At 34.1% G+C, this 26,032-nt stretch overlaps 1 protein-coding gene across 2 annotated transcripts; it reads right to left on the reverse strand.

The window, feature by feature from the left end:
• Nucleotides 1–4,394: 4,394 nt before the first annotated feature.
• On the reverse strand, nucleotides 4,395–25,288 carry TOR1AIP2 (torsin 1A interacting protein 2). Of its 2 annotated transcripts, none has more exons than XM_031936975.1 (5): nucleotides 25,075–25,288; nucleotides 13,512–13,704; nucleotides 11,843–12,271; nucleotides 9,362–9,487; nucleotides 4,395–8,986 (listed from the first exon to the last, which is right to left on the reverse strand). In XM_031936975.1, exons 2-5 carry the CDS (start codon nucleotides 13,543–13,545, stop codon nucleotides 8,223–8,225), a joined length of 1,353 nt encoding a protein of 450 aa, XP_031792835.1. In that variant the 5' UTR covers nucleotides 13,546–13,704; nucleotides 25,075–25,288; the 3' UTR covers nucleotides 4,395–8,222. The 2 variants fall into 2 exon arrangements, with proteins under 2 accessions (XP_031792835.1, XP_031792834.1); XM_031936974.1 differs by lacking the exon at nucleotides 25,075–25,288 and adding an exon at nucleotides 18,400–18,635.
• Nucleotides 25,289–26,032: the final 744 nt, after the last annotated feature.

Genomic DNA, 26,032 nt, shown 5'->3' on the forward strand with positions numbered 1-26,032 from the left:
GCACAACATGACAAATATGGAAATATAATTTAAAAGAATTGCACATTTTTAACCTATATCAAATTGCTGGCACTCTTGTAAGAAAGGGAAAAAATTTTGGAACACAAGAGTTTTACAAAAATGAATGTTGAATGTTTAAAATATATTGGATGACTTGCTGTCTAAGGGAGAGGTGGGGGAAAGGAGGGAGAAAAATTTGGAACACAAGGCTTTGCGAGGATTAATGTTGAAAATTATCTTTATGTATTTTGAAAATAAAAAGCTATTTTTAAAAAATGAATGTTGAAAACTCTACACTAGGAAAAATAAAATACTATTAAGAAAAAAAATGGAAAGTCCTTTATAACTTGGCCTCCTCGAACCTTTCCACCCTTCTTACAACACCTTATTCCCTTGCCACACACTCTTCAATATAGTTATCCTGGCCTCTGTGTTCCATGAACAAGACACTCCACCTGCAAGAGTCTCCCTGCACAACTCTATTGACTTTCATGCTATCCTTAAGTGCCAATTCAAACCTCTTACAGGGAGGTTTTACCAACTCTCTTAATTCTGTTATCTTCCCTTTGTTAATTATTTCCTACTTATCCTGAATATAGCTTGTTTGCACGTAATTGTTTACATGTCTCCTATTAGACTGTGAGCTCCTTAAAGAACTGTCTTTTGCCTCTTTGTATTTCCAGAACTTAGCCCAGTCCTTGGTATATAGGAGGTGCTTAATGCTTGATTCATCTGTACCTACATCTCTGACTAAAGGACATGCATTATCAGAGGATCCTAATTCATCCTTTGGCCTCTATGATTGCGGCAAGAAGTAGAACGGTGCCAGATTTTGGCCAGTCTCTCTCTCAAAACTATTAAAGTTTTATTAGTTTAACACTGAACTACATCATATACTTAGGCTCTTGATCCAAGTGGAATTAATTGTAATAAATTAATTAAGCTGAGTCTGAACTCATTTTCCCTCATACAATTTCTACAAATTTTTAATTCAATGTTTCCTGTCATCCAAAGTTGCATTTATTAAGCACCAATGCTTTGCATATATTTGAATTTTGTTATGGATTTTCTATTTTATTTTATTTTTTTTTCTATTTTGTTACCTGTTACTAGATAGTTTTAGTAATTCTAATTTTATAGTATCTTTTGAAATCTATCAAGGCAAAAGTTTCCCTTTATTGATTGTGTTGTTCCCCTGGACTTTATTTTCTCTTATACTTTTTGTCATTTTGTAAAATATCCAATTTTCATAGGTATTACATATAACATATAAATTAATTTAGGAAGTATTGAACTTTTATTATATTAACTAGGTTTGACCCAGTGGCATTCATAATACATCTTTCCATTTGTTCAGTTCTTTTATGTCTATAAAAATAAATGCTTATCCATATATTTTAAATTTTGTTATTACTGTAAATTTTGTTTTGTCTTAACATTTGAAACATATACAAAGCAGATTTTATTCATTTAGCTTATACACTTAAGATTGATAAAAATTATTTAACACATCAATTTATGTTTGTTGAATATACTATTTTCTTAAAATATGTAATCATGTCATCTGAAAATGGAGATATTTTCTTTTACTTTGACCAGAAACATCAAATCAAAATAAAAAACCTCAGAGGTCATCTTGTGCAACCTTTTCAGTATATAGGAATTAGTACTCTTCTGTTTCTTGAATACCTTCAATGATGAGTTCAACAACACTTTCTTTTTTGTCTTATTTTTATACCTTACATTTCATAAATCAAATCAAATAGAAGTTAACTTATTCTCTATTCTTTGCTCTTGTATTCCCCTTCCCCCCCCCCCAATTCAACTTACTTTGATTTTCAAGCTTGTAAACTTAATAGGTTTTTTCCTTGAATCCAAAGAACCTTGAAGGGTCTATAATAATCCAAATGTGTCAAGATTTTCTGAATGTGGATTCCATGGGGACAAGAATAGTGTCTCCTTTCCCCACTATTCTCCAAATATTTTTTCCTTGTTCCAACATTGTCCCTTTATCAGATCCCTTCCATTTAAAATGCCAGCATAGTGGACCAGCTCTCTTTTGATGACATCCTCCCAAAAAAGCCACTGTTTTGTAAAGAAGCTTCCTCAGGTAAGGTTGTATTCCCAGTTGAATCCCAAATTAAGCTAACTACCTCAATGTAAGTTGTTTTTGTTGTTGATTTGGGGGGGGGGGTTGGTATAGAAAGCTCCACCTAATGTGAACTGATCCCACAAAAACACAGCTTGAGATGGAACAACATTGCCAGCAGCAGTTCACCTCATAGTAATAAATTATAAAATTATGGTAGATATTTCTAAGTAACCAAAAGTAAAAGCTTAAAATCTTCACAGAAACTAGAGACTATATTAGGCCTTGATTCAGTAAGGCTGCTTATAAACCCCATCAGCCATGGGACATTTTTATCTGAAGGAGACTAGAGGTGGGCAACTAGTACAGAAAGAATGAACTTGGAACAGAATGTAAATTCAAATCTCAGTTCTACAACTTATTGCTTAGGGTTAAATCACGTTATTTTTCCAGATTCCTCATCTGTACAATAAGAGGACTGTATGAAATAATCCCTAAGCCCTGTCCAGTTCTCAATACATGATCTTGCAGGTTCCTGGGGGTGAGAGGGTCAGGGTGGCTAGCAGACATAAACAAATGAAAGAAGATGGGAAGAACTTCTTTTTTCTCTCCAGAAAATCTCTGACTTCTGTCAAATCTAATGGTAACTCCCAGATGAGTTTGGACAGTTTCTATAACAATAAAAACTAGAGTCAACCCAGTGACAGGTATAATTCATCTCTCCAAAGGAACTAAGCAATGAAGCAATGGACAAGTTGTGAGCCTATGTGTAATGTCAAAAGGGGGTTAGATTGATTAGATCTTGAGCCTGAACAGTCACATAATTTTAATCCACCTTTGAGGACAATGTGTAAATTTGACTTAAAGTGTAAATATATATTTTGCTGAGGCAATCGGGGTTAAATGACTAGCCCAGGGCCACATAGCTAGGAAGTATTAAGTGTCTGAGGCCACATTTAAACTCAGGTCTTGATTTAAACGGGTCCTCCTGACTTCAGGGCCTGTGCTCCATCCACCGTGCTATCCAGCTGCCCCCAAAATTTATATTTTTTAAAATCTTCACTTTTTTTTTCTAGTTTTCATGTCCAATAACAACTAGGCAAAATTAATTCCTTTGCTGTAAATGGAACTTCTGCTGTCCTAACTATATATAAAGTGCTTTAAATCTCCCTGTGATACTCAGCAATATAAATGAATATTTAAACTGGGAAACAAAGCTTAAACTAGTTGTGCATATTAGGATTGGTTGAAGGAATGAAGGGACCTAATGATAATGCAAAATGGCATTGCTTTGAACAACTTTATAAGAGGCTCTAACTTGAGTTGTAGAGTGGGCACCTCCTGCCTTTACCACTGCCATTACATGTAGAGAAACTATACTAGCTAGGACTTCTTGATTTTAAAACTCAGGGGCGTAGCCTACCAAAGTAAGGGAATTCTCAATGGAAAGTATTTTAGGGCAGGGCTTCTTAAAACTTTTTCTATTTGCAACCCCTTTTCACCTGAGAAATTTTTATATGATTCTGAGTATATAGGAATATAAAAGATATGTAAGTCAAACATTTACTGATAATAAATCATAATTTCATGACTCCTACATTCAGTTACAAAACTCCATATTGAGTCCAAGACCAACAGTTTAAGAAGCTTGGTTCTAGATATAGTTCTGTTATCTCCCTGCTTTTTTTGTTGAGATTACTTTTTTGTTAAGTCGTTTTTCAACAGTGTCCAACTTTCCATGACCCTATTTAGGGTCTTCTTGGCAGAAATACTGCAGTGGTTTGCCATTTCCTTTTCCAGTTCATTTTATTGATGAGGAATTGAAGTAGTTAGGTGACTTGCACAAGGTCACACAGCTAGTGTCTGAGTGTCTCAAAAAGATCAGTCTTTCTGGTTCCAAGCCGAGTGCTTTATCTACTACCCCACCTAGCTGTCCTGTTGTTTCTTTACAGGGTAACTATTTAAAACAAGCTTGAGTAGCGATTAATTTTATGTAATTTTCAATCCTTACTTGACATTTCTGAATATGGAATAGTTTCTATATGTTCAATACTTCTCAGCATAAAAAAAACTCTTCCTTTACCTTTTATTCCACAGGACACATCAAGAACAAGAAACTAGAACCTGACTCTTGCTGTGCTTGACTGAATGCTCAGTTATATGATGAAAGGTTTGTGAGAAATTTTGATAATAGAGGTGTACTTTTCATTTAAGTGTTTCAGAAGTTTTCTCTGAAGGTCATATGCAGGGGACACTCAACACATTTAATTAATAACAGCTGAGCAATATTACTACCAAGTCATATTTCTAAGCATGTAGTATTTTTATTTACCAAAACAATTATTAAAGCAAATTACACAAATATAAAATTCCCTAGAAAGTTTAAGGCCTGTAGTCAATGAATAGAGGAATGATAAGTCTCAAATAGGACATTTTCTCAGAATTTAGGAACAAGTGTTTCATTCTTCATAAGAAATGTTTCAAAAGAATTTAATATAATTTGTCAGTTATCTGGCATTGCTAAAGGAAAAGCAATACATTCTCTGAAGAATGCAAGTATTCTAATCATTAAGAAAATATATGTTAGAGTAAAAAGTGGAAAAACTCTCATTACTTGGATAGAAAGCCTCACAATGGTATGGTAGAAAGAAGGTGAGAACTGAAAGAAGACAAAAACTGGCTTTGACTCTACTTTACCATGACTCTTAATTCCTCAGTCTCAGTTTCCTCAATTGTAAAAGGGAGAATATTGATGTAACACCTGCTTCATAGCAGAGCAAGGAACAAATGAGATAATGTATGAAAAGTGCTTTGTGAACTTTAATTTACTATACTAATCAGCTATTACTATTAATAATAATTTAGTTTCTCCAGAATTATTAAAAGAAAAACCAGCAGCTCTGGATCACAAATATGATTATTTTGGTCACCAAAATGGTATATCCCAATTGTAAAGTAATATACTGATATTCTAATTTATTAATTATGAATCTCTTTTTAAAAAATCTGGTTCATGTTATCCAGTCTCCTAGAACTTGATCACTTACTGGATGAACTGATAAAATTGAGTTTCTGAAAATGAAAAGTTGAAGAGTAGTCCCTGAATATGAGTTTCCATCTGAGCTACTGACTGGCATGTCCCTTCACCATCATCTCTTAGTTGCATTAAGATCACCTCATTTCCCTTAAGACTCACAGCTATCACCCACCCTTACTATAGACAAATTATTTCATATTAAATTTAATATGATCAATAGCAGGTAGAAAGTTATTACTCTGAGGGATGCTAAATGAAAATAGCAAGGTCTCTGAATGAAAAGTGGTATATTCCAGGCACAAATGCCCTTACAAAGCTGATTATTACAAAATCATTTGATACATCTAACATTCTTTGCCTCTTCTTTTTAAACTCAACTGTTGCCAAATGAAAAGCATAACACAATAACCTGAAAGCTGCAATGTATTAATTTCATCAGCCTCAGTCAAGAATCAGTTATTTAGAATAAATTATTGGATTTTATTTTTGGTTATGACAAACTACATTGAATAAGGCACATTCCTTATCATCCATGAAAAATAAATGCAAAAGCAGCCACTTTTACATAATGATGAAATTGTGAAAGGACCTGGGGAATATCAGGAATTTTGATATTAATACAAATACCACTTTCTTATTTTACATAATTGAATATATTTGGTTTGAGGGCCAACATCTTGTCCTTTCTCAATGGCAGTGCTTCCAAACCTAATGCTTCAGAATGCTTAGATCCTTTTTTAAATCAGAAATATCATCTTTCTAGAGGATAAAATTGGCTTTTTCAATAAGCGAAAAGAATATAAGGATGTTTCTTGCATTACAGTAACCACTTTACGGTTTTTTACCAAAAGATTAATAGAAACTGAAAAACAAAGTAGAAATGATTTGGGAAGAAAGGGATCAGTTTGGGAAGGGAAGGGATAAATATATGTTATATAGTTCTTTGCTAACTATCTACAAATTATTCTTTGAATACACAAGGATTTTAGAACTTATTGGTTTTGTTCTCATGCTCTCATACAGCTTAATACATTATATTCTTTATTTTTTTAAAAATTTAAAAGTTTGAGAAACACCATTATAGAGCCAGAGGTTAAGGGCAGTGGAAATGAGGTTAATTAATGAATTCTTCATTCTAGGGATTTGGAAATTTAAGACCTCTTCATCAGTTACATTACAACCTGAGATCTAGAACTTTAGCATAAACCAGAGAAAAGGCACATTTGAAAAGTAATCTGAATGATGCTAGACCAATGATATTAGAAACTTCTCTTGAATGAATCTGACAGTAGTCCCCGTTTTTTTTTTGTTTGTTTGTTTGTTTCAAGCAAGTATACTAACAGCCACTAGATGAAAACTGAAGCTCAAGATAAAAGAAGAATCTTAATCGACAGGCAAGATTTGTGATTTCAGATTTCTTTTCCAACCTTAACATTAAAGGATTGGTTTCTATGTTTGCTTATTTTTAATTCAGATGTATACATGAAAAAGTTTAAAGCTACAAGTCATATATTATGTACTGTTATATGTCTAAGAAAACAATTCTTTTAAGCTAAGCAAGTAACATATAAGTAATGAAACATAAAGTAGTATGAACAGGTTATTTTAAAATCTGAATAGCATTTATAAGAATCTGTTGAGAATAATTTAAGAGATTACAATAGATTACAGACTTTGGTCAGTTTTTGTTTTAAAAATATGGTCTTAAGCTTTAAAAAATAATCCTTATGTAAGAAGATGGAAGATCTCTTAATATAGTGCTCTTATTAAAATGGTCTTTGAAGCTGAATACATAAACTTGACAAATATCTTGAGAGAATTAACTTTGATCGTTATGTGTGTTTTTAGTAAAAGCAAAGAATAAATGACTAAGAATATTTACATTTCTAGGTCACAACTTGAAGTGGAGGTGATGAAAAATTGAAGTTGAAGTGAATAAAGAAAAAATCCCAGTATCAGGTGCTAACAAAACAGAACCAATCTGGTTCTTCCCTTAGAACAAGCTGAAGTAGTTTTCATTTCTATGGACCAATGTAATAGTTCTTCAAGGCACCATTGGTTTTACTTATATTAGAAGGAACAAAACACTAGATCATTTTTTCTGACTTTTTTTCTTTTTACGGTTTTATATTATATTTTATATTATATGAGGATATTAATTATCCACTAATGCTTTATCATATCTTACCCTCAATTTGGATGAGATTCCATCATTAAGTCAGAAAATTACAAAACTAAAGTTGGGCTACCTCCTGCCAAACTGGGCCTAACCTCAAAGACTTGATTTAAAAATCTATGTATTTTCCCATTATACTTATTTCCCAAAATACTTTGCTAAATCCTTATTGTCTTTTTAAATAAAAATAATGTACCTCAGTTCACCCCAGGACTTTTTTTTCTCAACAAATTCCAGATCCTTACACTACTTTGATACATTCAACTACCTTTCTCTGTAATTTCTTTGGTGTGTCTTCTTTTATCCTGAACTTCACACAGAAACATGACTCCCCCCAAAAAAGACACACTAACCCCCATCATGAGATCAAATATATCACAAACAGCTCACTAAATGGTCAGAGTTCTGGATGCAATAATTCAACTACCTGGAAACCTGGTCCTTGGTCGGTTTTCACTTTGAAAAATACTGGTCATTTAAACTTTAGAAAATCTACCTGGTGCTATCTTCTTCAATAAAACTTTATTGTCTTTGACTAGATTCCTCTAATGAGAATATTAACTCTCTGATAAGAGGATGCCTTCTTATATTCTCACTTAAGAGAGTAATGAAGACCCTGTAGTAAAACCTTAGAAGAATATTATCCTAATGCAGTTAACTGTGATGTTATCTATTCATATTTAAAAAGGACTCTCAATTGAAAAAAAAAATTATTGTGCAGCATTTCAGACCTGATTGATTTCATCAGTTTTCATTGAGGAAGCTTTCACAAGAGGTAAAAAGATTTAAAAAGTGCAAATTTGTCCTAAAATTAATATGCTACTTTCCAGAGTGATTCTCTCAAAAGTTTTCAAAGACCAATCATATCTATGTTGTCCTTAGTGTAAAAGCCTATACTTGATAGAATTCTGTGCTTAGCTTTATAGACGACAACCCTTTTCTTCTATCTTCTTGACTGGTTGGACTGGCAGCACCAGGTGAGAGATGCGACTCCACAGGCCGCTCAGTTTGTCTGAATCCATGTGATTGAAGGAGCTGGGAGTGGACGAGTTAGTGAACCTAGCCCAAAGCAAATCCCTCACTTTTTCTTCAGTTTCCCGTGGACCCACACCTGCGTCAAGTGTCTCCTCTTCTAGTAGAACTGTCAGCACTAGGGCGACATCCTTGAAGGCTGCATTCTCATGGTCACAATATTTATAGAAAATCAAAGTGGAGCCTGCAGGCAGGGACTCAAAGCGATGGACCACGGCGGCTTTATGTCCAACCTCAAACCCAGTGCTTAGCTCAATATCCACCAGCAGCTTCATAGTGTCACTGTCCTCAGAGACACGCTGAGTACCATCGATCCTGATGGCAGAGACATTCTGGAAGAAAGTGTAGGCGTCAGCAATGTGGTGGCTCAGGCACTTCAAGGTCTCCTTGCCCTCCTGAGCAGCTGTGAAGATGATAGTGGCTGGCTCTGTGGGGCTGGAATTATTCAGGTGCTTCTGAAGGAACTTGCGCCCCCGCTGCCAGAGGTAAGAACTCTGGCCTGGAAACTTGTCCTTCAGTTGACTGAACTGGTCCAAGAAGGCTTCCAAAGCGGGGTTTCTTGGCACCCGCTGGGCCTGGGAAGAGAAGCTGCCACACCTGGAGACAATGACCACCACAAAAAGGCACACTGCCAAAAGACAGATGAGGCGTCCTGCAAGAAGGTAGAGGAAGCATGAGACAAATTTAAAGAGGAACCAATGGAGACAATGCCTCCCACATCCCTTTTGGCTGGTCCCTTAATTCCTTTGACTTTTTCTCTACCCAAAGTCCCCTAGACACCCACTCTCTCCTCTCGAGAAGATCTAATATCACAAAGATCAGGAGGAAAATGCCAACCAGCCTTTAAAAATGACTAACACCACATTACATTCAGTTTATCTTGTGACACTTCCTTCCTATTTTGGGAACTTCCATATCGCTACACACAGCAAAGCTGCTTACTAGCTCTCAATATAATAATGTATCAATTATCTAATGTACCAACTTTTTTTTTTTTTTTTACCAGCAAATGTATATTTTGAATTACTTTTTAGAATTTTGGAATAAGTAGCTAATTTGCTCTCTTCAAGGTTCTTTCCCACATTCTGGGTCCTCTCTTTGGTTTCTCCAGGTACGAGTGTTTCCACTGGTTCTTGCTGATGACTTTTAACCTCTAGGAACAAAAGAAGAAAAACATAACATATCACTAAAAGGATTCTACTAGCTATCTAACTATCATTGACTAAAAGATTAGTTTCCACAAGGGATTTTTTATACTTTGTAACAGTATAGATCTAAAATGAAAAGTTATTTTTCTTCTAACTCTCAGTTTTCTTTAAGACTTGACATTATTTTCCTTCCAATCAGGGGGAATACAATTAGTAACTGGAAAGTGAAGTGAACTCATTACCTCATAAGGGAATAGGACACTGTATCCAAAGATTTTTAAATTCCTTTCAGTATAAGATACTGCAGTAATAACCTAAAACAAGACCATGAAGCCAATTCTAAGAATCTGAGTTGAGTATGAAATTGTCCTGAGAAATAAATGTAATAGTTGTCATGATAGAAAAGAAGATCTTAAAAGTACAAGGAAAAAGTACAAAAGTACAAAAGCAGTTTGAAAAATATAAAGAAATAAAAATTTATTAAATATTTGAAAGTGAATCACTACCACCAAAAGACAGACACATCCTGGCTCTTAAGTCATCAAAAACCTAAAGTTCTTCAAGATTCTGAATTTCTGTATTAGAATTTTACATTATATGAATTCTATAGGACATAGTCATGAGGCTCTTTTGTTTAATAAGAGACTACAAAAGTATCTTGAGAGTTATATGTAACTATAAGACTACCTTTGAGTCTCACATTTGGGTCTTTCCATCCTAAAAAAAACCCTTTTTCTCCAGGCATACAGCTAACCATCCCCTTTAGGTCCTTTGGCTTAGTACTGCTAGTCTCCTAATTGGCTTTCCTTCAAAGTCTCTCCTTTCTGAAATCCATTTTCTACAAAAGCAATTCCCCACCACACCAGACTTTGTAGCTCTCCAGCTTAACAGACCACCAAAATGGCTTATTAGCTGTAGGTAAAAATACAATCTACAATCTTCTTTGTTCAGCATTAAAGCCTTCCCAATCTAGCTCTGGCCTACCTTTCCGAACTTTTTTCATTCATCTACACTACAGCCTACTCATACTATCCTTCTTAATATGTCCTTCCCACATGACATCTCATCTCCCTAAGCCTAGAAGGCTTCCCTTCTCCTCAAGCCAGCCTCCCCAAATACCTGGTTTAGTTTCATCTAAAGCTAAGCTTAAATGCCACCCGCTAGTCTCCCAGTTCCAGGCCCTTCCTCCAATAACTCTATCACTTCACACATATGAATATATGTATAGAGAGATGGTTTGTCACTCCTGCCAGAATAGAATCTACCTGAGGACCCAGACTATTTCCTTTTTGTCTTTGTCTCCCCAATTTTTAACAGAGGGACTGACATACAGTAAACCTTAATAAAAAGTTAATTGATTGATTAAACTAATATTGAACTGGAATTAACTTTACAAGGTGCCTTACTCCAATCTCCATAACCTCTGGATCGGGTATATCAGGTCCACAGAGGGTGAAAAATGATTTAAGATGATGATTCAAATTGCTGCAGAATCAGACCTAGAATTCAGGTATCCTGACTCCTTTCTTTTCCAGTGCTGCTTCTGCTACATGATGTTGTAAACAAAATTTAATTTCTGGCTAATAGATAATTTATGTACCCAATAACTCACATTAACAAATAGATCCCAAAGTAAATGACAAAGTCCCAATCAGTTTTTACCCATGGAGGCAAAAGTTCTACATCAGTTCTTTCTGCTTACTGGTAGATTAAGATGCATTCTTACCACCAGGCTATTGGTCTTCTAGAGGGAGAAATACAGGCACAACTAAACAATTTAACTTGAGACACATGTAGGAGGCAAAATTAACAGGGAGGCTGCCTCCCTCTGATGAGACAAGGATCAAGGGAAAAATCCCCAAAGTTAAGAATAAACTGAAAACTGTATTGAATTTTTTTTTTCTGGGTGCTTGTACATAAATGGGATTGTTATATTTTACAAGTTTTTCCCACACACAAAAATTGGAATAAATACAAAAGTAATTTTTTGGGTGGTGGGGTGTTACAACAATTCAGAGGACTTGGAAAGATCTCATAAAGGTGATAGTATTTGAACTGAGCTTTGAATAAAACTAAAGTAGGAGGAGATTTTAATAGGCTAAGTAAAATAAAGAAGGAATGCATTCCAGTCCTGGGGGTCAACCTATCCAAAGGCACAGAAGTTGGAAAGTCATGTGTGAGGAACAGCTTAACTAGTCAGCAATTGAGAAGAGATGTAGGTAGGTACAGACACAGCACCAATGATAGGGGTTTTGAGACAGCTTGGGTACTAACTCAAATCATGTTAACAGTAATAGAATTAGTATGTTTTTAAAAATGTAGATTAGCTACTTCACTTGACTGGATTTTTTTTTTCTTACCTTGTACTGCAAATCGTTTCCTCACCATAACCTCAGTCTCTAATGCTTCTTTAGCAGGAACTGAGCTCTGGGTTTCCGCAGTGTCTGGAAACTTTTGATCAGTATTAAGCTCCTGTGAAGTCCTAGATTTTTCATTATCTTCTCTGAGAACAGCAGAAATGTTCTCCTGGGGAAGGGACAGACTTTCCTTTTCACTTAGAGAATTGTTAGTGTTTTGATCCAACACTTTTTCACACAATCCTTCTGAATTGTGAGGATCCCCTTGTTTATTACTGGATGGATCATCTTGGTTTTCCTCCTGCTCTGTCTCAAGTCCAGAAACAGGACATCCAGTCTGGATTTCTTCAATGGCAGTTGATACCGTTATATCCTCCTGAGACTGAAGAGGCATTATTGAGTCTTCTTCCAAGTTCTCTCCCATTTGACATTCTGTTTAGATAAAAATTCACAATTTAGTCTACTTTCTTGAAAATGACTGAAAATGTTCCTCTGCCTTTTAAAAAATTGGTCACCTAAACATCATATTAATATTATTGTCATTCTACTTTTGCTTGGAGGAGCCATATTTTCTTTACATCACCAATTACCTAAGTTTTATTCCTGGTTTTCTTGATTTTACTACTAGGTGAGTTTTTACTTTATCTATCCACAGCCCATCCTGGGCCAATTTGCCTCATCCCTCCTTCTCAATTTGTTATTTCAACCTCTTTCCCATTAGTAACCTGGATTCTACCCCTTAGGTCCGCCCCATTCAGTTCTTGCTCCATTTAATATACTAACTTCTCCCATGAGAATGTAAGCTCCCCATTAGTAGAGAGTATTTTGCTTGTCATATTTTTATCCCCCAGACTTAGTAAGCTTTTAATAAGTGACCTATCAAATATATCATTTTTATCCTGGAAAAACTCTTCACCTATTTCTTATATGTCTATTAGCAGGCTGGAGTTTTTTAATAGATTTCTTCCCTGGTTATGAAAATGATCAGAGCCCACCCATTAGACGAAATCCCAATGCCCTTTAGATTCTAATATCTCTATCATTTCTGAATTATATCATCATTATCTAAAATTATAGATCACCAATTTGGGCATGTCTTCTTAAAGAGGGGGAGAGAGAGGGAGAAGAAAAGAGAGAAGGAGAGAGGGAGAGGGAGGATAAGAGGAAGAAGGAGAAATTACATATGTCTCTATCTTAAATTCTAATAAAATGCTTGATTTTCTTTTTGTTTTCCCTGAACCTGAAATGTAACAGTATAGAGAACTCCTAAATGTTCTTTCCACCAATGAAGATGTACATATTCTGTAACATATAATATTAAAAAGTTGCCTGAGGTACTGAGAGTGACTAGCTACATGGTCATACAACATAAATGGGTCAGAGGCAGGACTTAAAACCTTAAGTGTTCATGATTCCAAGGTTGGTCTTATATCAGCTACCCCATACATTAACTATCATGTGCTTACTATCATTTTGATGTTCAACAAAATTTAAATAATAGTAGGCACAGCTAATTAACCTATACCAAACTAGAGAAACTAACTCAACCATTTTCTCCAAATTTTTTTTTAAAATGTGCTTAATAGAAAGTAATTTTCTGTTTTAATGCATCTCGTTTCCTAGAATACAGACCATGAGTCTCTGATTTCAGTACCACAAGGATCGGACATACCTTCTTGAGGATTTCTATATCCATTGTCGGTCATTTTTGTCCCCCCTCTCTTTTCTGGATGTAATGTAATCAGTTTCACTCCCAGGTTTTCCTTATGATGATATCTTGGTTTCTTTTATTTTGTTCAGAAACAACTCTCTCAATCTTACTAAGTTCATGCCTCCCTGGACCCAAAGTCCAGGCCTCAGAGTACCTTAAGGCAAACACAAAAATAAAGTAGATTAATGCAAACATGAAATAAATTAATGAGTTTCTATGCACATGATGGAAAAAAACAAAATTGTAGTAAAACATTTGCATTTCTTGTGCTTATATCCTCTCTCCTCATTGTACTTCCTTTTGAAACTATATATATGTATATAGTATATATGTGTATGTATATCCTTTACAACCCTACTCAAATCCCATTCCTTCTATGAAATCTTTAGTGACCCCCTCCTACTCTCCTAAATGAAAGTGATTCCACTGTTGAAGTCTCTTAGCAGTCTGAATTTTTCATATTTATTTTGTATTACAATTATTTGCAAATATGCTTCATCTCTCCTACTTGGTTGTAAACTCCTTGTGAGTAGAGCCAGCGTATTATTTATCTCTGCACTTCCTTCAATAGCTTGTATAATGCCTCGTAAATAGGCATAATATGAAAACAATTAATTAATTATTAAGTTTTAAATTTTTTTAAAGATTTATTTCCACTATGAAATATTTGGGAGAACAGTGGGACAAAAATCATCCAGCTATCATGGGAATGAGGTCATAAACATAACTAAAAATAACCATATCACTGCCAACTATTATAAATAAAGATATTCCTATGTCAAAGATGATGGAGCATGTTGTAAGCCTATCTCTGAAAGAAGCTATACAAACATTAACGTTTTTAAATGAATTCTAAAAATGCTGAAATTGAATTAAAATAAAAAGAAAATCATTGCTAAAATATTATTTGTATTCAGTACAATATAGATTCTTCAATCCTCTTCCCCTAGTTCACATGGATCGACACAATCATTACTGTTCATCTGAATCACAAAATTTCCAAATATATTTAGAAGGGATCTCAAAGTCCAATCGTAACCAAAAAGGAATCTTCTCTATAACATACCTGAGAAGTGGTAATCCAGTCTCTGCTCAGAGACTTCTAATGGAACACGAACTTATTTCCCAAGATACCTTCTCCCACCCCTATTCAACTTATAGGCCTTTGAACCTTAGGATGTTTTCCTGCCATGAATTTCCTTCTTTGAATCTTCCAACCATTATTCCTGGTTCTGCCTTCTAAAGGAATTCAGAGAAACATGGGAAGACTAATATGAACTGAAACAAAACCTAATAAGTAGAACATAGATGACTAATTGTACCATGAATACAATAATAAAAATGGAAAGAATGTTAAAAAGAAGCCAGACTCTAATTAGAAGTAATGATTTCATGGAGGAGAGATGATCTCTCTCCATTCATTTGCGGTTTGGGACCACAGTTTCAGAATGTTGTATATAAGCATCTCAGAGGTGTTTACTGAGTTGATTTTCCTCAACTTTTTCTTTGTTACAAAGGAGGGATTAAGGTTGGAGGGGAGAAGAGGGGCTTATCTGAAAATGTGACATAAAAATGGAAGTCATCAATAAAACTTACTTTCAAAAGTATCTATAGCTGAAAGGCTCAATTTAGACCAAAATTAGTACCAAGAATCACTATTTGTAATTTAATTGGTAGTTCAGGGATATTGATAGAAAAGCCATCCTGCTGACATTCCCACACAATCTTAACAGTACTGAATATGAAAAAAGCACAAACCCTAGGCTTTTTTGAAGGATCTTTCCTAAACCTGTATCACAAAATAAGTATAGCTCAAAAGAAGATCATATTTTGACATCAGAACACAAAACATTTCTTCTCTTAATACTTAGTCAAATTTTCAGGTTTAATTGGATTAGAATTATCAGTTCTGAGAAGTCAGAGATTATGTCTTCTGTACTTTTCCCTCACCTAACATCATTACCTTTCTTCACCATTTGCTTTTTCATAAATAGAAATTATACAATTACTTTATTAAAAGAAAAATCCACTGGATTTTTTACTGGTAATAATAATTTGCAGTTTCTGACAGTCAGAAGATAAAAGAAACTTCCCCTGGGCAATTTCAATCAGCTAAATTTTCATATGATACAGAAAACTTTTGTAAAACTTTGGACTTCTCATTTATAAGGTTTCCTACAGCAATAGCACCACTAGGTCTATATCCTAAAAAGATCAAAGAAAAAAGAAAAAGATTCATGTGTATAAAAAGATTTACAAGTTCTTTTTATGATAGCAAAAAAATTGGAAATTGAGGGGATGCCTATCAATTGGAGAACGACTAAATAAGTTGTAATAAATAATTGGGATGATATACTATTGTGCTAAAAGAAATGACAAGGGGCATGGCTTCAGAAAAACCTGAGTAGATTTATATAAACATCCAGATAACAAAGTGAAATGAACAGAACAAGGAGAAATTCTACACAGTAAAAGCAATATTACAAAGATAATCAACTATGAAAGATTTAGCTACTCTGATCAATATAATGATCCATAACAACTGCAAAGCACTCATGATGAAAAATATTATCCATATGAAGGAAGTGAACTGATTAACTTTGACTACATATTTAAACATATTTTTTTCACTTATTTTTCTTACCTTTCCTTCCCTCCCCCCCATCAACTTAGCTAATATGAAAATGTTTCACAAAACTTCAGATGTATAATGGGCATCATATTGCTTGCCTTCTCAATGGATAAAAAATTAGTGTGGAAGGAAAAAGAATTTGGAATTCAAATTTTTTAAATGTATATGATATATGTGTGTATATTTATTTCTTTTATGGTATTTTTAATTTTCAAGACTTTCCTAGTCCATAATATTACATTTCATTTTTAGGAGTTTCCCTAGTAAGCTTTGTATATGTAATCCTTTGAAAGCGTTCTTAGTTTGACTCTACTCATATTTTGACAACTATCAAGGCACAGGGATATAAAAGAAAAAGCATTTGGAATCTGAAGCTTAAGTTCAAATTCTTACAGCCATTTTATTATCCACGTGGAAACTTATATCACAGGTTCTTAATCCAAGGCCAACGCTCTTTCTACCCTGCTGCCAATTACAGAGCAAAACTCTTCGGGCCAGTGCTATTATCTCTACATTACAAAGTCAAGTAAATAAGAATCTGTGACTCACCTGATCAAAGGCTACATGATAAATTCACAGAGTAACTGGTCATCAAATTCAGATCTGCCTACTACCATACTTACCAAGGAGTACGTGTTTCCCTATAAACATTTTACCCCATGTTTCGAACCTTTGTTTCCTCAAAGTATTTAGAATACATTGGAATGTCCCAAGAATTAAGTGAGATTTAAAAAATGTTTTTTTTTCTCCTACTATTAGGTAATTTAATTTTTATTACCCCAATGGGTTATTTATTTACTAATAAGGTACATTTAAAAAAATATTAGGTTAGAGGCTTCAAATTTAATTTTAAGAGAATTTAGAAAATAAGTTGAGGCATTACTACTATTATTGTTATGATTATTATTTTATTATTAACATAAGAATTGAAACAACATTAAAGATGTCTGTCTGGGTAGGAGGCTCCATTTTAGTTAACAATACAAAGTAAAAATATAAAGTTTTGAGAGTGTGATGACCTCTAAGACTTGGGTTCAAGTCCTGCCTTTTACACACATACATATATGATTCTGGGGAAGTCGCTTAAGCAACCTGTTCTGCTTGATTAGAAAGATTTCCTCACTGGGAACTAATACAGATGACACCAGAGGTCTGGTGAAAAAAAAAAAAAAAGTTTCACAATTCAACATTTCTGATAACAGAAAGAACGGTTACAGCCGAATTTTAAATAATTCAAATAATATCAGTTCAACAAACACTGTACTAAGCAAAATAATGTTGTGGTCATGTATACTTATTGTGTATCTAAGTTATATTTTAATATATTTAACATCTACTGGTCATCCTGCCATTTAGGGAGGGTGGGGTGGGTAAGAGGTGAAAAATTGGAACAAGAGGTTTGGCAATTGTTAATGCTGTAAAGTTACCCATGTATATATATCCTGTAAATTAAATTAAAGGCTATTAAATAAAAAAAAAAAAAAAAAAATAAAATAGTGATGCACTTGCAAAAATAAAAAAAAAAAAAAAAAAAACAAACACTGTACTAGTAGGAAAGCAGGACTGGATTCATTTTCATAAGTATTTCCACTGCTTTGTATAGTACCGGTTAAATAGTAGGTAGTTAATACTTACTGACGGATACAATGCAAATCATTCTAAATATCATGTGTAAGGAAGGAGGGCAGGGTAACTTTCTGTGATTTGAAGAGAAAAGAAGGTCCTGCACATTTATATTACATAATCAAAGTGTTAGATGCATTGGAGAACCGACGTGTCCAGAAGCTTCAAACTTTGCTCCTTCCCAACTCTTAAATGCTTGAGAGAACTTCATCCTGAAGTTCTGGCTTCAACTTTTCACTACTCTTAATTTTACTATATAGCTAAACTGAATAGGGTTTCAACCAGACCCAAGGGCTAGATTTCTAATTCATTCTCTAAAAAATATTAAATTTTATAAGAATTTCCCTTTTTTTTAACACCTTTCCACCAAAACACAAAATGATAAATTTTTCCTTATTTGGTCGATTTTTTTTTTTTTTTTTTGAGAAGGGAAGGGATTAGTAAAAGGAAACTAGTGAAAAGCAAGCATTTTGGAAAACGAAACAATGTGAAGCTGAATATTAATTTTAATCACAAAATGGTTTCAGCTAGGACTTAAAGATTAATTATCTAAACTCTTTTTCTGTTCCAAATTAAAAAATTGAATTTACTTACTCATAGATCCTTGATGAGAGGAAAAACGTTCTTAATAGTGGATTTTGAATCAAAGCCCACTTCAATAATCAAATTCCTAAGGCATGAAACTTTTCAGTTTTCAACCCGGACAGGAAAAACAGGTATACACACCCGTGGCTTCAAATCCTTCCCAGTCAGACTGCGAACTCTGCCCCAGGGAAAAGGCCTCTCGTGGGATGCTGGGAGTAGTAGTTTTTTCTACCCTTCCTATAAGGAAGTTTATGTTACTACAAGTTACAACTTATGACCAACACATACATGCCACATTTTGTTTTGGTAAGTAGCACATCAAAATTCTTATTTTCAGAAAATTGTGAAAATTCTAAAGATATGCTCCCATCTTTTGCTGACATCTGATAGTTGACATTAATCCTTTTATTAACAGAGGGGCACTTCCCCTCCCTCTCCAACAAGTCCCAACACTCCTCTCAGCCTCAGTTCTAGAATAATAATAGCACTTACCTCTCAGGGGTGTAGTGAGGATCAAGAGTTTATATGCAAAATCAAAGTAAAGTGCTTTTGCAAACCTAACTATTAGCAATTTTTAAACTATCTCCCAACCTATAAAGTAAGTCCTCTAAATTATTCTGGTCACTTTAAATGTATAGAATCACAGCATTTCAGAGCTTGAAGAGATCTAGCCCAATCCAAATACAAAAAAGGATCCCTTGAAAGCTCCCAATGAAGGAAGAACTTATATTCTGATGTATAATTTTGGATAATTTTTATGAAAATTTTCCTAATGCAAAAGTCCAATTTTCCCTTTTACTTTTTTTTATCTGTTGCTCCCAGTTCTTTCCCTGGAATCCTTGAATATAGCTATAACATTCTTCTCCCTGCTTACTCTCAAGTCTTTTCTTTTCCAGGATAAACAATCCCATTTACTTCAAGTGACTAACTTACTAGGTAGATCATGCTCGACACTCCCCCTGAGAGCCTCGATCTCTATCTACAAAATGGGGATAATAACATTGGCACTGAACTGCTCAATTGTTGTGTTGTTGTGAAGAAAGCTATGAACCTCAAAGCATTACATATCCATTATAATAACTATAATTAAGAATATATAGCATCCATAAGGAAAGGTAGATAATTAGCACTGGAACAAAAGACTGTATTAGGCAATTTGGTGGACACTTGCATTTTTTGAGGCAGCAATTCCAGTCTGACAGATTGGATCAGAAATTCAAAAAAACATAAGTATAGGTTATTAAGAACTTAAGGCATTAGGAATAAAGAGTTTTTTAAAGAACTATGCTGGTAAATCAGCAAGACAGAAAGCTAAATTCCTTTTTAATATAAGAGATGCTATCAATATGATTTACTTAATTGTAGCTAAATTTTCAATAATGTATAACTTTATTCATGTAAAATAAAGTGTCAACCACCTTGAAATAAAAAAAGAAAGAAGACTAAAATTAGCTCAGTTCATCTTCCACTTAAGTTTTCTGAATTACTGTATAACCAACAAAACCTTGCAAGTAGAGATGTAAATGAAATATCCTATTTAAAGTTATGACATATGAATGTAATGGAATATTATTGTTCTATAAAAAATGATGGGCAAGCTGATTATGGAAAAGTCTGGGAAGACTTAAGTGAATTAATGCTGAATGAACTGAGTAGAACCAAAAGAACATTAAACACAAAAGATTTTAGGATTATCAACTTGATGAACTTGGTTCTTTTTAACAATAGACTTGTGGGGGCAGGTGGGTGGCCCTGTGGATAAAGCACTAAGCCCTGAAGTCAGGAGGACCTGAGTTCAAATGTGATCTCAGATACTTAACACTTGCTAGCTGTGTGACACTGGGCAAGTCACTTAACCCAATTGCCTCAGCAAAAAACAAACAAACAAACAAACACAATAGACATGTGATGGAAAGAGCTTTCCCGATCCAGAGAGAAGTCTATGGAAACTGAATGTGGATCATAGTATATAGTATTTTCACCTTTGTTGTTTGCTTTTTTTTTCTTTCTTTCTCTTTTCCCCTTTGATCTGATTTTTCTTGCTCAGCATGATAAACGTGGAAATATGTTTATAAGAATCACACACATTAATCTATATTGCTGTCTAGGGGAAGGGGAGAAGGAGGAAGAAAAATTTGGAACATGAGGTTTTGCAAGAATGAATGTTGAAAACTATCTTTGCATGTATTTTGAAAAAAAAAAACTATTACTTTAAAAATCAAGATCCATTTTGTAGCCCAAAAAAGATAGCAATACCCTACTTATAATAAACATGGACCAGCAGAAAATACCTGAGATTATACCCACAAGAGAAATCCGGAACTATATGAACATAATTATAAAACATTTTATAAAAATAAAGTCAGATTTAAATAAGTAGAGAAGTATTAATTGTCCATGGGTAGTCAGAACCAATTTTAAAAATGACAGTTCTTACTGGGCTTATATCCCAAAGAGATCTTAAAGAAGGGAAAGGAACCTGTATGTGCAAGAATGTTTTGTGGCAGCCCTCTACAATTTGTAGTGGCCAGAAACTGGAAACTGAGTGGATGCCCATCAATTGGAGAATGGCTGAATAAATTGTGGTATATGAATATTATGGAATATTATTGTTCTATAAGAAATGACCAACAGGATGATTTCAGAAAGGCCTGGAGAGACTTACACGAACTCATGCTGAGTGAAATGAGCAGGACCAGGAGATCATTATATACTTCAACAACAATACTATATGATGATCATTTCTGATGGACCTGGCCGTCTTCAGCAATGAGATGAACCAAATCAGTTCCAATGGAGCAGTAACGAACTGAATCAGCTACACCCAGCAAAAGAACTCTGGGAGATGACTAAGAACCATTACATTGAATTCCCAATCCCTATATTTTTACCTGCCTGCATTTTTTTATTTCCTTCACAGGCTAATTGTACAATATTTCAGAGTCCAATTCTTTTTGTACAGCAAAATAATGGTTTGGACATGTATACTTATTTTATATTTAATTTATACTTTAATATATTTAACATGTATTGGTCATCCTGCCATCTAGGGGAGGGGGTGAGGGGAAGGAGGGGAAAAATTGGAACAAAAGGTTTGGCAATTGTCAATGCTATAAAATTACCCATGCATATAACTCGTAAATAAAAAGCTATTTTAAAAAAATGACAGGATCTACTCACAATCTTATTCAATGTTATCCCAATTAAATCACCAAAAAATTATTTTATTGAGCTAGAAAAAATAACAATTCATTTGGAAGAACAAAAGGTCAAGAATATCAAAGGAATCTTTTTTTTTTTTTTTTTATGTACAGGAAAGAAGTTTTAACAGTACCAGATCTTTAATTGTATTATAAAACAGTAATTATTAAAACTATCTGTTACTAGTGAAGAAATAAAAAATAGATCTGTAGAACAGAGTAGACATATAATAAGCAGTGGGAAATGATTACAGTAACCTTACATTTGACAAATGTAAAGATTTAAGCTCATGGAATAAGAATTCATTATTTGGTATTAAAAAAAAAAATTTGTTGGGAAAAACAAAAAGTTGTCTGGCAAAAATTAGATACAGACCAATGTATTATGCTATTTACCAAGATAAAAATGGATATATAATCTAGATAATAAAAAGGGAAATATGATCATTAAAGAACAGGGAATATGTTTAACTATTAACTTATGGATAGAAAAACTTATGAATAAATAAGAGATAGAGAGCGTGTGATATAAAATGAATATTTTTGATTACATTAAATATAAAAGGTTTCGTAAAAATAAAACCAATCTAGCCAAGACTGGAAGAAGAGCAGAAAATTGGGGGAAAAGGAATGTTATAGTCTCAGCAATAGAGATATATATATCTAATATATATATATACATAGTAGATTATGTATATATATTAGATATATATCTAAAATGGAAAATTTTGTCAAATATACAATGAGTCAAATATGATCAAAAAATATAAATAGGCAGTTTTCTGATGAAGAAATAAAAGTTTTATGTAATCCCATGAAAAAATGCCCTAAATCATTAGAGAAATGCAAACTAAAACTATTTTGAGATGGAACTATTAACTAATCTAACCATTTGGAAGAGCAACTAGAATTATATGCAAGAGTTATAAAACTGTTTACCCTTTGACCCAGGAATACAACTATTAAGCCTGTCTCTCAAGGTGATCAAAGGAAAAGAAAAAGAAATAGAACCTCCATATTTTAAAATATTTATAGCAGCTCTCTTTGTGGTGACATAAAACTGGAAATGAAGAGGATGCCCATCAACTGCAGAATGGCTAAACAAGTAGTGTTATGATTATAATAGGAAATCACTGTGTTGTAACAAATGATGAACAGTTAAAAACATGGGAAAGTTTACAAGACATAATCAAGAATAAAATAAGCAGAACCAAAAGAATGTTGAATGCAATAATAGCAACGTTGTGTGAAGAAAAACTATGAATAATTAAGTTCATATGTAAATTTAGTCATAGTTATTCTAAGTTTTATAAATACTCAAACCAACTATAAAGGACCTATTAAGGAAGAAGTTATTCGTCTCCAGCAAAATTGATAATATAGTTTTACATACATATGTACATATATGTATATGTGTGTTTATAAGGATAGATTGTTGTCCATTCTCAAAGAGAATCAAAATGACATCACTATTTTAAGAATAGTTACAGTGTGTCCAACTGTGGCTGACCAAACCAATACGAGCTCAGAATACTCTGCCACAGGTCGGACACAAATAGTTCCAATGAATAATGGGGTGGCTTCTCTAACTTTACACATCTCATGTTTCTTCTGAGCTAATTCAATTCTATTTTATTCATAAAGCACAGCACCTTTGATGTCATCATACTAGATCGTCTTGTGCCAGTTTCTCCTATGTCATATAATCAATTCTAAAGTTTTCAAGAGACTCCTTGAGAGTGTCCTTAAATCACTTTTTTTGATCACCTTATCGTGTGAGTTGTCCATAAATAGTCTTTTTTGACAAGTGTATATCTGGCATTCAAACAATGTAGCCAGCCCAAGGGAGCTGTGCTGTCTGCAGTATGCTTGGCAGTTTAGTTTGAGAAAAGACCTCATCTCATTATTTGGTATCTTTATCCTACCAGGTGATCTTCAGAATCTTCCTAAGACAATTCAAATGGAAGTAAGTCAGTTTACTGGCATGATGTTGGTATAATGTCCAGGTTTCACAGGCTTCCAATAATGAAGTCAGCACAAAGGTTCTGTAGACTTTCAGTGTATTTGTCAGTCATTAGACCTTTCCTCTCCTACATTTTCTTTCCAAACCTCTCAAACACTGAGCTAGCTCTGGCAATATGTGTCAATCTCATTATCAATGTGGACATCCCTAGAAAGTATGTTGCCAAGGCAAGTGAACTTATCCACAGCATTGTGTTAAACAGTGGTCTTTTCAACTTGAGGTGGAAAGAGAGGGAGGCAGTTCAGATCCTAAACTCTACCCCAAAAAATAAATTTAAAAAAAAATTCTGAGTTACTAAAACTGACTCTATAAAATTTCTTATACTAACATATTTATAATTGAAGCCAATGATCTCACTATATAATGTCAAATTATGTCTGCTACACAAAGATGGGATAGTAGCAGCTGGAGAGAACAGAGGGATCAAAGGTCATTGGCTATTATTGCTAGACAGTATGATATTAGAACATGGACTACAGGTAATATTGAGGCAGAAGATACCCCAACAAGGTTAAGGTCCTCAGGTTAGTGTCGCAGATATGGCAAAAGAATTCCCAAACTCAGTTTGTCTCCTAGTTAAGAAGCAAAGATTTATTGCTAAAAACAGCTGGCTAAGTTCCAAAAAGAAGTTAGCAAAGAACCAGGAGCAAGAACTGAAAACTCAGCTAATTTACACTGGGTGTAGAATTGAGTAAAGTTTAAAAATTTAAAGGGGAATAAGGCAGATTTTGAAAAGCTTTAAAAGCTAAAGTGAAGTCTTTCATTTCATCTTGAAATAGAGAGCCACAGAATTCAAGGCTGTGTCAGAATTAGGTTCCAGCGGCTGATTGAAGATAGACTGGAATTAGGAAAGACTTGAACTGAAGTTCTGGCTGTATGGGTAGAGAAATGAGTAGAGAGAATAGAATGTATGAGAGAAGTCATAAAAGTAGAAATGATAAAATTTGATAGACTGAATTTGAGCAACAAGAATAAGGAATAAAGAATGAACAGGACAAGGTTTTGAACCTAAATGACTGAGGAGGGGGTAATTCCCCCACACAGAAGTTCAGAATGGAATTAGCATTGAATAAAGATTTGAAGTTTTAAAAGACAAGATTTTTCTCCATAACATTCTAGGCACTTTACTAAGAAAAATTTCATTATTGTAATCAAACAACCCCTAGCAAGGGATTGGCTAGCCACAGAATACAATGGGATCTGTAATTCTTGCCAGTTTACAGGGTTGCAGTCTTTCCCAACAGAGAACTACAGATCTAGCCAAACCCTTGTTAAAGGTTGTTACAGTAATTTTCAGAGACTGGTAACTGAAATGACAAAAGTTTATGCTGGTGTTAAACTAATCTGACATGAAGGAATGAATCCCTTCTACAAACTAAGAGATAAATTCTGCACTAGAATACACGAATTGCATTAGCTCTGGAATCAGAGGCTGAAGGATCAAATCTCATCTCTGATTACCTGTAAACCTTCAAGTCACTTGATCTCTCTCTCTGGGCCTGTTTCCTTATCTGTAAAATAAGGGGTAGGATTAGATGGCTTCTGAAGTCTTTTCCAGCTCTAAATCTATCATCCCAATAGGGATTTCACTCCTGAAGATAAGTCAATTCCACAGTGGGACAGCTGTCATAAAACTCTTCTCTAGGTTGAGCTTTGAAGGGTTGCTGGGTGAAATGTCTATGTTGTTAGGTATCTGTAGCTTCTGCTGCCACCTCACAAACAGAGGAGGGGCCAGGATATAAATGGTCCTCTCAGATAGACCAAGATCACAAACAAGCAAACCTCTGTCTAAAATTGCCTATGCCTTTTCTTTTTTTAAAAAAATTCATTTCTTTGGGGAAGTCATTCTTGATCTATTTTTAGCAGTGCACCATTAAGTACTATTAAGTAGATGAACCCCTTCCTTTCTACACCATACACAAAAGAAATTAAACAAATACCCTCCACAACAAAAAGGGCCCAAAGGTAAGTTTTTCATGTCTCTATTATTTTTGTTCATATTAATCTATCCTTTAAAAAAAATGAGGCCCTTTGAGGGCTCTAATGACAATGTCTATTCATTATAGCATATGATTTATTGTAGACAATATAATTTAATAGTATTATACAGCCAACTAAGTAGCAACAGTGGTTTTTTTATGTAAATACTATACTCCTATTAAGAGAGATGCTAATTAACAACTCACCCTATGCTTTTAAACAATCTTAAAAGCAGCAAAACAAATGTGGTCTCAAGGATGTCCCTTAAGCTAAAACAGATCACTTTCACTTTCCCTTCTCTTGATGACAGTAAAAAGCAAAAGGCCATAAAGAGCTATTTCTTCCTTAGTATTCTTCCTCTTTTTGACTTTTGCTCTATTTTACTGCAGACCAGTGTTCATACCAAACATGTAAAAAAAAATTATTGTTTTTTAAAAGC

This window comes from Sarcophilus harrisii, chromosome 4 (assembly GCF_902635505.1).
Source record: "Sarcophilus harrisii chromosome 4, mSarHar1.11, whole genome shotgun sequence".
NCBI lineage: Eukaryota > Metazoa > Chordata > Mammalia > Dasyuromorphia > Dasyuridae > Sarcophilus > Sarcophilus harrisii.

Bases quoted from the DNA above. Each gene is read 5' to 3' on its own strand.
- TOR1AIP2 (XM_031936975.1), bottom strand. From the start codon at position 13,545: ATGACCGACAATGGATATAGAAATCCTCAAGAAG. The intron at 9,488-11,842 runs GTAAGAAAAAAA...TTTTGTTCCTAG, and splicing joins GAAACGATTTGCAGTACAAG to AGGTTAAAAGTCATCAGCAA. The intron at 8,987-9,361 runs GTAATTCAAAAT...ACCTTCTTGCAG, and splicing joins TTATTCCAAAATTCTAAAAA to GACGCCTCATCTGTCTTTTG.